Source organism: Rhyacophila brunnea, unplaced genomic scaffold, assembly GCF_057557595.1.
Source record: "Rhyacophila brunnea isolate RB1 unplaced genomic scaffold, BYU_Rbru_1.0 scaffold_21, whole genome shotgun sequence".
Lineage (NCBI taxonomy): Eukaryota > Metazoa > Arthropoda > Insecta > Trichoptera > Rhyacophilidae > Rhyacophila > Rhyacophila brunnea.
Window position 1 is genome coordinate 32,217,423 of NW_028232871.1, and position 14,449 is coordinate 32,231,871.

The 14,449-nt window shown below is 33.5% G+C and overlaps 1 protein-coding gene across 2 annotated transcripts in view; it reads right to left on the bottom strand.

Moving 5' to 3' along the window:
- Positions 1 to 14,449, bottom strand: part of sdt (MAGUK p55 family member stardust) — a 299,466-nt gene that overhangs the window by 12,071 nt on the left and 272,946 nt on the right. For both annotated transcript variants that reach the window (XM_085948727.1, XM_085948728.1), the window contains 5 exons: positions 12,328 to 12,577; positions 7,031 to 7,245; positions 5,294 to 5,461; positions 2,506 to 2,647; positions 605 to 702 (listed from right to left, as the gene is read on the bottom strand). In XM_085948727.1, coding sequence (XP_085804853.1) covers positions 605 to 702; positions 2,506 to 2,647; positions 5,294 to 5,461; positions 7,031 to 7,245; positions 12,328 to 12,577 — 873 coding nt within the window. The remainder of the gene's footprint in view (positions 1 to 604; positions 703 to 2,505; positions 2,648 to 5,293; positions 5,462 to 7,030; positions 7,246 to 12,327; positions 12,578 to 14,449) is intronic.

Below are 14,449 nucleotides of genomic sequence, written 5' to 3' on the forward strand. Positions count from 1 at the left end.
TTCCATTGAACTAAGAATAAAATTTGCAGATTTTAAAAGTAATTAAACCCTGCTAGAACCAAACCATAATAGTTTAGGTATGATTATGTGTGATCCGCATAATTATTTGTTTGCATTAAATTTACAATACGTATTGCAGATGGTATTGGTTAGTTTTTTTTAAATTCATTAAGCCCTGCATATACCAAATCATAATTGATAAAAAATATTCGTTTATCTACTGTGGCTTGGATAAGGCAGGGTTTCATTGAATTTTAAATACTACACATCGTCGTCTAAGTTTAATAAAAACAAATACGTTTGACTGACGAAGTTTAATGTGCTATTTATGTTGGATCTTAACAGCCTACCTTCACCCTTCGCCACTGGGACATACAACATCTGTGCACAAACTCAGACATATCTTTATCTCGGAACCAGAGTGCTTTAAGACCAATTTTGGCAAAAATTTACAGAAAAGTAACCCGAAATTCTTAAAACAATAAAGCCAGTTCATATTAAATCTTAAACTGAGTTTTTTCAAAAGTGGTCTTTGTGAACTTAAGGTAGTCTGGCTCTCAGTTACAGATAATTATTATGATATTTAAAAGGTAATTCGACTTGCCTCATCGCCCTCGTGAAGTAATCCGGAGTTCTCTGCAGCACCTCCTCGAACAACTCTGCCGATTATTACGGCATCGCCTTCATTTCTAACGGTGGCACCTGAAAATCGAACCAGAAGATATTATATTAGTAGAAGACTGGTAGAAGATAACGTATCGATTGATGTTAACAAATTATTTATTTATGGTTTATAAAATTATACAATTTAGCCAGATCTTAGCTAGAAAGTTTAACTATATTGGTTTGTTGTACCTACTCTAACGTTTTATTTTTAATTAAATGATTTCATTGTGCAAAAAGATCCTAACTGCAATGTCAATATTTTCAGAAAAATTTTAAACTTCTGCAAAGATATCCTATGTCGGAAGAGTTGATTAGATTATTTCATTACAAAACTATCATAATGAAACACAAGTCTCCTTAATTAGAATTGTTTATAATAACTAGTACATTGGTAGATAAACACATAATTAATATTTAATTAATGTATTATTGTAGATTCAAAGGAAACTGTCAGTACCTATAAGAAATATTACAAAATTTTCAAAACTTTAAAGTCAAAATTAGGAATTAACCATTTTAAAATCATTAACTTTGTTTTAAAACTGGTTATTTATGATTGTACGTGCACGTAAATTCGCGAGAATCATACAAAGTTGAAATTAACGATATCAATGTGGTTTTAAAAAATAATGATTACATTGTTGCCAAACTGTCCTTCATAAAAATATGCCAAATAGGGTAAGAAAATAAGCTAGATTTTCACAAAATTAAAAAGAAACTAACATTTCAAAAAGTAAATCATAATTTTATTATTATGGACATTGTTTTCACAAGACCAAAAATGTTGAAGAACTTATTGTTTCATAACCAATGACATTATTAATGGACGACGCACTCAGTACAGTAGCTAGCAAGTAAATTCACTCATAGCGACATTCGCACGTACATAGGTAGACGTGATGCAATATCCATTATGCAATATCACGCATCGGGAATTTATAGCAATATCACCTTTATTGTAATGGCGTTAGAATAGTGTTTCTAGTATCAATGTTCGTTTGAGCGAACCCGTTCGAACCGAACCATTCGGCAGACCCAACAAAAAGCATCGGGAATTTATAACAATATCACCTTTATTGTAATGGCGTTAGAACAGATTAATATGCCATTCGGCAGACCCGACAAAAAAGTGAGTGTCATTTTTTTTTCCAGATGCTTTGTCCATATTAATGTCATTGTTCATAACTAACAAATAATCTATGGGTACAACTAAAATTTAATGTAGGTATGAAAATTGGACATCACTTAAATATTGTATGCTACATTTATTTTATTGCTACTATTATGTTGTACCTAATTATGTTACCTATTTTATAACCTAATAAATTAAAATAAAAAATAAAATTAAAATAATTAAAAATAAATTAAAATTAAAAATACTTAAATAAAAAAAAACTAATAAAATTTTATAACCTAAATAACCTATTTTTTATGAGAATTATAAAGCTATTTGCAGTGTCTAGAAAATGCTAGATTTAACGCCATATATGTACCAGATTCTATATTGCAAGCTAGATGCCTATTAATTAAAAATACTAGATCTGGCAAGTAGAACTCTAAATTGGCAACGCTGATTGCTGTAGTGAGGGAGGATTCCGTAAGTTAGATAAATATTTAAGCAGCAGAGACAAATCATTTATCTTTGTAGAGATATGTAATGGTGTTGCAACTAAAATAACTACCGATTAATAAATGAATCTGTACAATGTAATACAAATAATATTAACATTTTGTAAAATGGAAGTCTTCCAAATAAAATTTAACTCTATGTATGATATAATATTATCTTTTTAAGATGAATATACAGACAAATTAATAACGTCTATAAAACTTATTTACCTAGAGGCTCATTGGTCTTTTCGATCTTAATGATGTTGATATGTTCGCCGGCATCCAAGTCATGAAGGTCTCCCGTCGGCAGCGTCAGAGGTCCGCTATCTGCTATAATACTGTGACTCAGGTTGTTTGACATTTTGTGATTCTGTAAAGAGGGAAATTGTAAATTAAAATTGAAGTTAAGAAGTATTGCTTTCCTGTCAATTAATGCTTAGTCTGTAACTGAATCAGTACCCTGTCATGCTAGGAGTCTAACATGTAAGAGACCTGTGTTTAAATTCCAGTTGGGTCAATACGAGAATCATTGTTTTTTATATATGAAAACTTAGTACCTCACAAGATATATACATTATACAATGATCCCCCTATTGTCTCACATGTGTACAGGCGGCTCTGATGGAAGACACCGAACCACCCAAGACACTTTTCTTCGATAGACCCTATCGCGGAGTTGTTCTTAAGTCGATAATTTAGGTATTTAGAATTAACAATGGCTTATATTTCCAATTCAAGATGTAAATTCAGTCAAGTGTAAATTCAAGAGCATCCAATATATAGAACATGTACATAAAGCACAAAGAAATTAACATTATGCCTGATTTAACCCTTTATAGGGCAAAGGTCGAAAACGGTTTATTTATCGACCATCTCATTTATGAGCTATAAGTCATACACTAAATATGGAAATATCAACCTTAGTGCGTCAAGACGTTGTCGAGAACGTTCCCTGGTTATGAAATAAACCATCTAATATGAAGTGTACGTCAATCGCTCGCAAAACACTATTTCAACGATTGGTCGATGTATCAGCCATTGCGCGTTTGCGGTCGCGACTCGACAAATTCGCGAGTGACACTTGACTTTGCAAGTCATTTTGTTCCCATTTATATTATGTGTTGTGAAAAAAGGTATGTACATAAGTATTTAATATGCATTTATTTATCGATTCACATTATATTTTTTACAAATATTTTGTGATTGAGTACTTGTTTCATCATTCTATTGCCAAGCGGGAAGTACATAACCTCAAATTTGCAATTCGCACGGCTGACTTCTAGAATTATTTTAAAAATAAAAAAGTGGCTTAGGCAGCTGTGTATAGTTATATTTTATTGTGAATATAGTATACTATCATAAATAAATTTTAGTTTTACTCAAAATATTTGGGATCGGAAAAGTTTTCAAAATATCCGCGAAGAAATGGTGTTTTTTTGTTAGTTGTGACATCAATTGAATGCTAAAGTACTAAATTACTATCAATATCGCAACTTTCATGGGTTTGTATTGTATTATATTTGACTGTAGAATTAACATAATCATCAGCTGTGGTCTATACACTGCTGGATGAAGGCCTCCCTCATCATACTCCATTTTTCTCGGTCATTTCGTAATATGGTAATGTTGTAGGTCGGCAGGTACTGTTACGATAATATGTTTTATTTATTTTCAGTTCATGAGTAAATCTAAGAAAAAGAGCTGTCGATGTGCTTATTGTAGTACGGCTAGAGAGCCAAAACGCATATCTTATTTTTGTAAGCAATGTAACGTACCGCTTTGCATACTATGTTTTGTATGTAAATTTTGTATGTACCTACGTAAATGGTTGTAAAAAAATAAAAAATGAATTGTAACTTTTCTTATGATTAAATAAATAATATGTACAACCATTATTTATTTGTTTTATTTGAAAAAAATATATCAAAAAATCAAAAAAAAAAAACACCTGAATGGGCACTGGTTGATAAAAAAACCATCATAAATTATAGTTTTACCAAATTTCTGATAGATATTTTTTATTTTTATATTGAAATTGTTTTAAGATATTAAATATCTGATGCAAAATGATAGAGATCGGTTAGAAATGAAGAAAATAATGCTTTGCCCTATAAAGGGTTAAGGGGGAATGTCAAATTTTCAAATTGCAATCACTCCATAACATGATTTCTAGACAAGGCCTGAACAAAAACGATGCATGAGTGCGAGTGAGAAAGTATTCGGCACCCTTATAATCTCTGCGACACGCGCTAGAGTAAGATAAAAGGTCTACATATGTGTGAGTTAGTTTCCAAAAGTATCGCCAGTAAATCGTGGTAAATTGCTTCACGTAGCGTCGATAACCTGCGAGTCGTGTTGCTAAAATTGCTATTTTTTGTGTTAAACATGAAGTCAGTGGTAAATATTTTTAGTTAATTAAGTAGGAAAGATGGTTCTGTGTGTTGTATTAAAATATGGTAGCCGTACTGATAAGCAAGAAGATGATATTACGTTTCATAGGTAAGTTGATACATGTTCGTGATAATTTATTTGTAAATTATTATATATTTTAATATCAGTGACCTAGTGTTTCTTTAAAATAACTTAGATTATGGATATCTTTACCTAATGGTTTCTTTATGTTTTATGTAATGGTATAAATGTCTTGAATATTATTAGTTCCAAACATGTTAAAGAATACCTTCCTCTATAAAGATGAAGCCTTCATATATGAAAATTAAATTGAAAAAAAGGTTACCTACTAACGCTAATGATTAAATTAGGTGTAGGTACTACCTACTGATAATGAAAGTCTAAAAAAAATGCCATCAAAATATGAAGTCTTCATATATATGAAAAAGTGTGGCACAACCCCTGGGAGACTGTTCCCTAGGCTAACTCTCCCTTACCTTGTAGCAATACTACAAAATATGAAATTGGATTAATAGCGGTGGGTGGTGTGACCTTATGATTACCCTATGCTCCGAGGGAGTGTCACGATGCATAACAGAGTGAAATAAGTAAGAATATTATTCACCTTAATAGGTAGAGGTTCCGGATTCTGAGGTCGACACATAGAATCAGGATCCAGGAGCACTGCCGCCTGGTCGTGGGCTTGGAGCAATGCCTCAAAGCAGTCACCTCCGAGGAGAGCGCACAACTCTGCGGCCACTGGACTGTTGCTACTCGCTGCTATCTCCATGCACTGCAAATTATATTAATTGAATTACTATTAATTGATCTGTATATCTGTTCTGTGTACCTTGGCATAAGCACTTTTAATTTTTATCTATAAGTACCTAAATTTTTCATGAATTTCTTTTTTTTACACTAAGTAGTAAATTAAGTACCCAGGTGGAACAGTGCCAGAGCTTCCACCTCTCCATGCATATTTGATCCAGAACAACATGAGTAAAGCAAACAACTACCTCTATAACTATAATTTTTCTAAAGAGTAGGCTTTGTGTTTGCATAAAGCCTAGTAACATAACACAAAATCAACACTTTTGTACATTCTGAGCTATGGCCGCCATCTTGGAAAATGATAGACGATTTTTAGTTTTTCAGCTATATCTCATTAACAGCTAAAAATATTGAAAAGTGTTTTAAATAAAAGTTTAATAACATTTAATTTTTATTATATATGTAACAGTTTTTGATTTTAAATCTTCAATTAAAAATTTGAATTTATCTAGGTTGTGATTGTGTTGATATATTTTAATTCACTGTGCATGTCATGTACTACTTTAAATGGTTGATTTTAAAAAAGAAATCTATCACTGAATTCCTAGACGGCACCAGTAGTATTTACCTACTGGAAATTAGTGCTATGCATCACTAAAGCCCCCCATTAGGAGAGATATATAAAACATTTTATTGGAAAAACGGTTCACGAGACATTAATTTTAATAAAAACAAAACAAATATAACTAACAGTATATCTGAAGAAATACAATCGTAGTAGTGCAATCGACTCATGTTCGATTGATTGAGTGGGTCAAACGCAAAAGGACTTCTCTCGATCACTTACACATTGAGATATGCGCACAAGAATAATGACACAATTTTGAAGAGATTTTAAGTACCTACATTATAAGTAGTAATTATGTTAATAGAGAGTAGGTACAAAGCTACATTGAATTCCTCCGACCATGTCCGATCCTAATAAGATCATATGGGCCACCACGGAATGGAGTTTGTAATAACAGATTTTGTTTTTGCGAGAAATGGATGTCAGCCACTAATTGCTCAACCTATTAGGTCCATACTCTGACTCATACACAAATTGAAAAACAATATGTGTACTTGCCAGGCCCAGGATTCGAACCTGGGACCCACGCTACGCGGCCATCGTGAAACTGTACTTTGCTACTTTTGGAGCTACTTTGACCATTGTTTATATTAAAAATGACAAAGTTATTTGATCGATTTGAACATTTCAACAGCGACGGTTGTGCATTAAAAAATGGAGGAAGGCCCTTTTGCTTCTTACCTAATCAATGTAAGTCTATGTTAAATTCTACAGTGACAACTCACTCACTATGAAACTACTCACTAACTCACATTTGAAATATTTTACAGAAGGGTTTTTTAAAAAATCCTAATTGTGATATGTATTTATTATTTATAGATAAATTTATGCATCACTATTTTCATCAATAGTACTAAAATACAATGTATACATATTTTATCTATATAAGTAATAACTTCAGTAGGTTGTTTCAAAAAGACTGTCGGTTTATGGCCATAATTTATATAAGTCCTTGTTACTTACATCTTTAGCCAGGTGCCTCGATCTAGCGTCCCTCGGCGCTGCCAGTGGTCTGGGGGCAGTCTGGACGGCGGCTGCATGCAGCGCTAGAGCCTTCGCAAGCGGCGCCCCCAGGAGGCATCGGGACGCCGCAGCCGTGCGCGCCGCTAACGCGTTGGCACCTGCCAAAGACAGCGCCGTCTGAACTCGCTGCAGTGCCGCCTGCAGCTCGCCGTACTCTGGAAGAGGAAAATAGTTCGTTTATCATTCAATTTCACTAAGAATCATCACTATTATAACTGGGTAGAAAGCCCACACAAGGCGGCGTGGTCGGATGTAGAGGTCGTGAGGTGCTATACGAACCGCAAGCAGTGTAAATTGCCTTGTAAACCCGCTCACCACGTCATCACTGCTTTCTGTGGGCTTTGCACAGTATATCGCGAATCTAAAATAATCTGCTTTAAAATGGTGAAGAATTATTATTAAGCTATTGTTTAATGTTTGTAAAAATTATTTATGTACAAGAATTTGCTAAACATAGTGGGAATTAGTTTATTATTCCATCTGTTAATAATGAAATTATTGGTTCTGTAACCGTAACTGATATTTGTATGAACGTAACTAGTGCCACACAGTAAAGAAAGACGAAAGATTAACCCAGCCGTTGCTATAATCAATAGTTTAACTTTAGCTCTTTGATTGCAAATATTTCAGTCAATAAGCACTTTGACATCTTCATATTTTTGCTATTCCTGGAATCATCAATATTAAATCTAATTAAAATCGATTGCATTATCCAGTAAATATATATATACGTCAGATTTCAATTGGAATTATGACCAGCCTTCTTGTAGGCTGCAAGATTGTATGGAAATACTCGTTTGATTACAATTAAGTTTTGATGCCTTTCATTTTATAGGTAAAACAAATAACAAATAATGACAAAAAAAAATTGTATAAGTATGTTGCTAAAATAAGCATTTTCCTATTAATGTATTTGTCAATCTCAACCGATGGCGATATCACTGGAATGGACAGATTTTTTTTGGTATCTTAAAGAAAACGTTAAAAACAATCTGAATCTCATATGCACATATTATTAATTTATAGAAAAAAAAATATTGCCATGCGTTTCTAGGCGTTACTACATAGTTACTCTTGAAGGTATAATACATTGATAATTTTCTAAATGTTGTTATTCTTATCGTTTACCTCTGTTCAACAAGTAATTAGCGGCCATTGGTATCAAAACACCATCCACGTAGATTTTTACGGAGACACAGTGAGCCGTGTTGACCATGAATTAAAAAAGTTTGAGAAGAGCTGATATAGAATTGAGTTTTTCAAACATGAATCAACCCACATTCCAAACCTTTGTTGTCGAAACATTCAACTCTTTTGCATGTGTAGGTACTTAATATGACAGTAATAATGAATGTATTATTGCAGAATCAAAGTATGCAAAACTGCATTTCGGTTCGAATGAGTTTTCCGGAATTGAATAATTAAAATGTAGGCGCCTTTTGTGACTCTGATTATTTATTGTTTCCTAATCTATTATCATTACGCCCCATTGTTGGTGCGAATTCCAGCAGAGCAATGGCTCCGCGAATGTGCTGCTTTCATAATGGAATGAATTAATAATAATAATAATTATATTATAATTCCTTAAACAATAGTAGAATAGTGTGACTTTGACTACAATAATTCAGCGCGCGAATTGTGTTTACGCTAAAAGCATTCAAAAATCATGTCATACATACTATATATCAACCAACTGAGGTTTAGTAAGTAGCACACAATAACCAATGTTGTACCTACCAGATGATTTTTTAAATCATTAAAAAAATAGTTTGTATTCCTACATATGTCGTAGGTACTACATGGATTTAAGTTTTGGTTATAGTAGGTACCTACCTGATTTGAAAACAGGAAACACAAAAATAATGGGTTGCCTTCTGGGTGAGACTGTAGTTACATTCTTTAGTGTTGAAAAATATGGGATAAAACGTTTTAAAGAATATGTTATTTTGAATAGTCACGTAAACAAATCGCGCATTCAAGATTTGAAGACAGTCGGTGCGCTTTTTAATCTGTATAAATTGTCAACATAATATGTTTAAAACACACATTTTTTACTTTTTAAGTAAGTACCTAAGTATAGTACTTAATGTATATAAAGTGCTCTAATATTATAGATTAAATTGAATAGTACGCACCTAAATTAATTGTAAATAAGGTTGGCAGGTACTTTTAGTCAAAAAAAATATTTATATTCGGACAGTTAAAAAAGCTTGACAAACGCTGTCAGTGCGTAAAGATTTTTTACGGTGACCTAAAAAAAATATTAGCAATTATTACACCCTATCAAGATGACTGACCACACAGTTTCTCATACTTTTACTTCCGGTCCATGTTGAGTTTTGAACAATATAATATTTAACGTTGTTCTAAATTCTGTCATATACCTATATTATTTAAGCTCGGTTTAATATATTGTTAGTAAAAACCTTTTATCTCCGACATGCAATTCTTTATAATACTAAATAATATATTACCAAAAAGGAAACGCACAATCGTCATTGCATAAATAATGCAAGTGGATTATAAAGCTTTTGTGGGAATTGGCACCGTGAGGTAAATAAACACTTAAAGGCATCTTTTAACCAAACGTTGATATTCGATCAGAATATACGAGTTCTATGTCTACCTGTCATGAATTTGAAATTGTGCAGCCGCCGTTTATGCACGGCCGACTTCCATGGCACTATAAACGCGTCATAATGAAAATATATAATATCGAAAGATCAAGCAAAAGAAGAAGAATAATTACAAGATAAAATGAACTTTTTATATACAACGTTTTTAAATTTTCTGTTGAATCATATAAACTTGACTTGACCAGCTTAAACGATCAAAAAAAATGTACTGTCCATGTCCTATTGATTTCCATAGTAACGCACGTATATATTAATAATTTAGTTGCTAGGACCCCAGACCCCTAGCAACCAATAATAGTGGATTGGATTACGGATTTCTTCCGAAATGACTTTTCATACAAAACATAATTAACTGAAAATTAATTCAATTCAACTTAAAGATGGCTAAAAGTATTTAAAAAATGCATTGGCATCGTGTTCTGAAGTTTCAAATGTCTAGCTAGTCGGGAAGTTAGTTAACAATCGATTGCAAGATTTGTACCGGACAAAGAACCACCGGACAAATAAGAATACGAGCTAAGAAAAACGTTGTAAAAAATGAATTAGCTCAAAATTCAAATATAAAACCATGCATTCACGATAAACACTAATTGTGGGTGCGACAGGTTTCAACGACTGGTAGGTGAGCATACCAGGTGTTTATCGAAAACATTAAAGCGCGGATTGTCTGGTATGGGTCATACACATGTGAAAGTGTGTCGAGACCTGGTAAATAGTATGAACTTTTTGAGCTCCGTAAGCGTATACAAATAGTATGGAAAATGTGGTCCGCAACGTGTGGATACCACTAGGGAATCCAATCCCGAGCCAAAATTCTGATCCCGGGATTTCGGGATTACAATTTGACAATCCCGGGATCCCGGGACTGGTCCCGGGATTGGCATTTTTTCCATTGTTAATATAAAATTTTATATTTACAAATAACATTGATAAAATCGGTCAAAAATAAATCTAGTACCTATAATTTATACTATTTAAGACATTTATTGTTAATATTGTATACGTTCAATCTTGGAAATACACAAGTATAATGGAGTAAATAATATTGTAATATAAATAATAATGTGAATTTAATATGAGATTGCTGTTTCTGATAGTAAAGACATAATGAATGGATTAGCGAGATTTCAAATAGTAAAGCAAATAATCATGGCGTACTTATGGCCTTTCCGCATCATAAATCTAATTAGTCAGCCAAATATGAAACTGCCGTAAAACGTATGATAATATCATGGTAGAATTACTTTGTTAAAAGTGCGAAGCATTGTTTTCTCCCAATCTTTCTCATTTTTAATAATTCATGTGAAAAAATAAAATGAATCCGCAACCTACACATGGGTATAAATCAAACTTCATTTAAACTCAGTTTATTTCTAATGTAGTTATTTTTTAGTAAAAGTATTTTTTCTGTTTTATTTTCGCTTTTATTTTATTTTCCATAAAAATTGATAAAAAAATCAATCCCGAAATCCCGGGATTATGTTTATCAATCCCGGGATTCATAGGTATCGAAAATAGCTCGGGATCCCGGGATTGGAATCCCTAGCGATGACCCATGTTAAAAAGACTTTAATCACTTCTAACAAAATAACAAATTGGCATGAAAGCACGAAGGCTATAATGTACATAGATTAAGGTAAAGGTTAATTTATTCCATTCAATGACTAGATACTCAATTCCATTACCAGATAGAGGTCAATATCAAATGACTAATGGATAGAAGATGGTAATTATGTATAAATTAAAATATCTACCAAACTATGTATATTATATTCAATATTTTAGTTGTTCATACATGGACCTTCTTTATAGTCTCTTGAAATTGATAATATCAATAATTAACTACAGCAATACTTTCGTATTATCATTTTAGACACTATTTAGTAGTGTTTGGTTCAAAATATGCTACGGGATACCATTTTAACACGTGCGTTCAGATGCCGTGTTCGTAATGTGTTTCTAGCACTAGGGATTGCAACACCGAATGAAAATATCAATACCGGTATTTCTTATTGAATACCGATATTCGTGAAATATATGGAAAAATAGTATATCAACCAATACCCAGATATGAAAATTTATAGTAAAAATATCTAAATATGTAAGTACATATATGTAAACCTTTAAAAATAGGTAAAGAGATGCTAATGTTTACAAATACCCTGTTGAACATTGGCACTTTCTTCTTCGAATGATCTTTCAATAAATTTATATTATGGAGTGTTTTACCTCACTATGTATGTGCCTCACTGGTAATTCCACGTAACGTTTTATTAATTTATTGCACTTTTTACACTTATTACACTTTTTACACTTACACAAAAAAAAAAAAAAATTTACCATTACTCTTCAGTAGAGAACATCAAAAAATTAGGTATCTACTTACAAGCAATTCCATTATAGTGTATACTTATTATTTCATCGTGAAATCTTTCTACTACCAATACCGAATATATCGGTAGATATTGTCTGATTTTTAAAACCGGTATTTCGGTATGGAAAAATATTGGAATACCGGGTTTGAAATAACGGTATTGCAATCCCTGTCTAGCACTAGTCACAAAACAATAACTATGGAAAAGTATTATATTTTTAACTCACCAACAACTCTGTGAACGTTCTCAATCGGTATGGGCGCCGAAAAAGAGGTCTCATCGTCGGAGTAAGCGTCGTTGACCTGGCCGCTGTAGCCACGGCCTCGCCCCCTTCCGCTGGGGCTGGACTGTCCGCTGTCGGTGGACCTGGAGTCCTCCAGCTCCTGCATCTTGCGGGAGCCCCGCACGGAGTTGCGCAGGAACTCATTCTGGGCGGCGATACGTTCCTCTTCTTCCTTGCGCTTGCGTATCTGCTCCTGCAGAACAATAGAAAAGGAATGTGTTAGAATCTGTTGGAACATACATAATATATTCATTTTTATATAAATACTGAAGATTTTTTTAAAATAGGTACCTACCCCTATATATGATACTATGTTATTGAATAATATGTATGATATGCGAAATATCGCAAAACTTTAAACTCTCGACATTGTGACATGAGATTTTTTCCGCTACACAGTTAAAATCAAGAAAGTCTTTCTGAGTGGCAGAAGAGCAACTGGTTTAAAGTAACGGATATTTTATAGAAGCCTGATGCTGTCAAAGCAAACATCATTCTGGTGTAAGGAGTTCTATCTGGCAATATACCCAAGGCTCGAAATGGACCGGAACGCACCGGAGCGCCGTTCCGGTTCATAAAATCCACAAAATTTTCGCTGTCTCGTGGAAAAATAATTTGACCGTCTGAGCGAAATTGGCCATATCCAAAATCTAACACACTTATTTTTATAAAATACCTACTCATAAAGTTAGATAAGTGTATAAATATTTTCGTAAAATTATTGAGCGCTCCGGTTCGTAAAATTTTCCATTTCGAGCGCTGAATATACCAAATGTCGCAGGCATGGCCACCCATACCTATCGCTATAGTTAAGGGCGGTGTCATGTTCTACACTAGTGTTCCCTAAATAGTATCCCCCATTGGAACCTCAAGGTTCCGCAAGGTAAAATTAAGGGTGTTTCGTGTATTTTTAGCGATTTTTAAATAAATCCACTTGAATTATTGAGTTGTCGGCACTCAGTATTCTAATATGAAGCACTGATCGCGACCCTTTTTGAGATAGTCAGATAACAAGCAACCCTTCAATATATGTTCATATATAGCCATTTTCTTTAGTAAGGAAAGGGAACTTAGAAATAATGGGAACTGAAATACCTAACGGGTAAGGAGTAGCAGGTAACCGATCTCGAGTGCGGAAGAATACGGTGCGTGTCAAGAACGTCATACGTCGAATACTGCTCTCGGTTTATGCATTGACACTCATTTAAAATTGGTAAATTACACACACTATTGCACGTCCACAATGCGTGATTCATTTTCGTAGGACAAAACCCTGCATCAAAATATAGTGTATTGAATATAGCCTATCGGAATTCTATTTATTAAGCTGTTCTGTGGAAACACACAATAATTAATTTAAAGAAATTTCTATATGTGAATTATTAATTATTTATCATTTATTATCAATCATCATATATATCACATCGAATTGCATCACATGGCCATATTTTTTTAAATGTTAATATTCTTCAAGTAAAATGGTGCCGCAGGCGACTTTTTTTACTAATAGATAAACATTGTGGGGTGTTTATCTCACTTAACTGGTTGACCCGCCACGCCGGGACCCTTCTAAGCCTGGATTCAGACTGAAACCCTGTCAGCCTCCCCTTGTGGGGGCCATAGCAGCAGCTACCTAATTCCCCCGCTAATGGATAGAGAGCTTTAACTGCATAATTGATGTGCGGATATCATGCCTTTCCTAGGAGACTTTCTGGCATATGATGAAAAATCGTTGAAATGGACTGTCTCTTTAGTAAGAACTATTTATGACAATGTGTTTTTATGTTGATGCTTGTGGATTTATTTCTGTAAATCTTTCTTAGTTGTCTTCTATATTCTATACCAGGGGGGGGGGGGCAAACTGCGGCCCGCCGGGTATTTTATTGCGGCTGTGTACGTATGTATGTACTTTTGATTACGAATAACTTTTTTAAATTTTTTTTTTAAATATTGACAATAGATTAAAATTTGAAGAATTTGTTTTTTCGTAAATGTATTCTCAGTACGTCTTCCTTGCGTCTCGTTTCACACTATGTAACCATTATTTTCTACGTTGAACATCGTG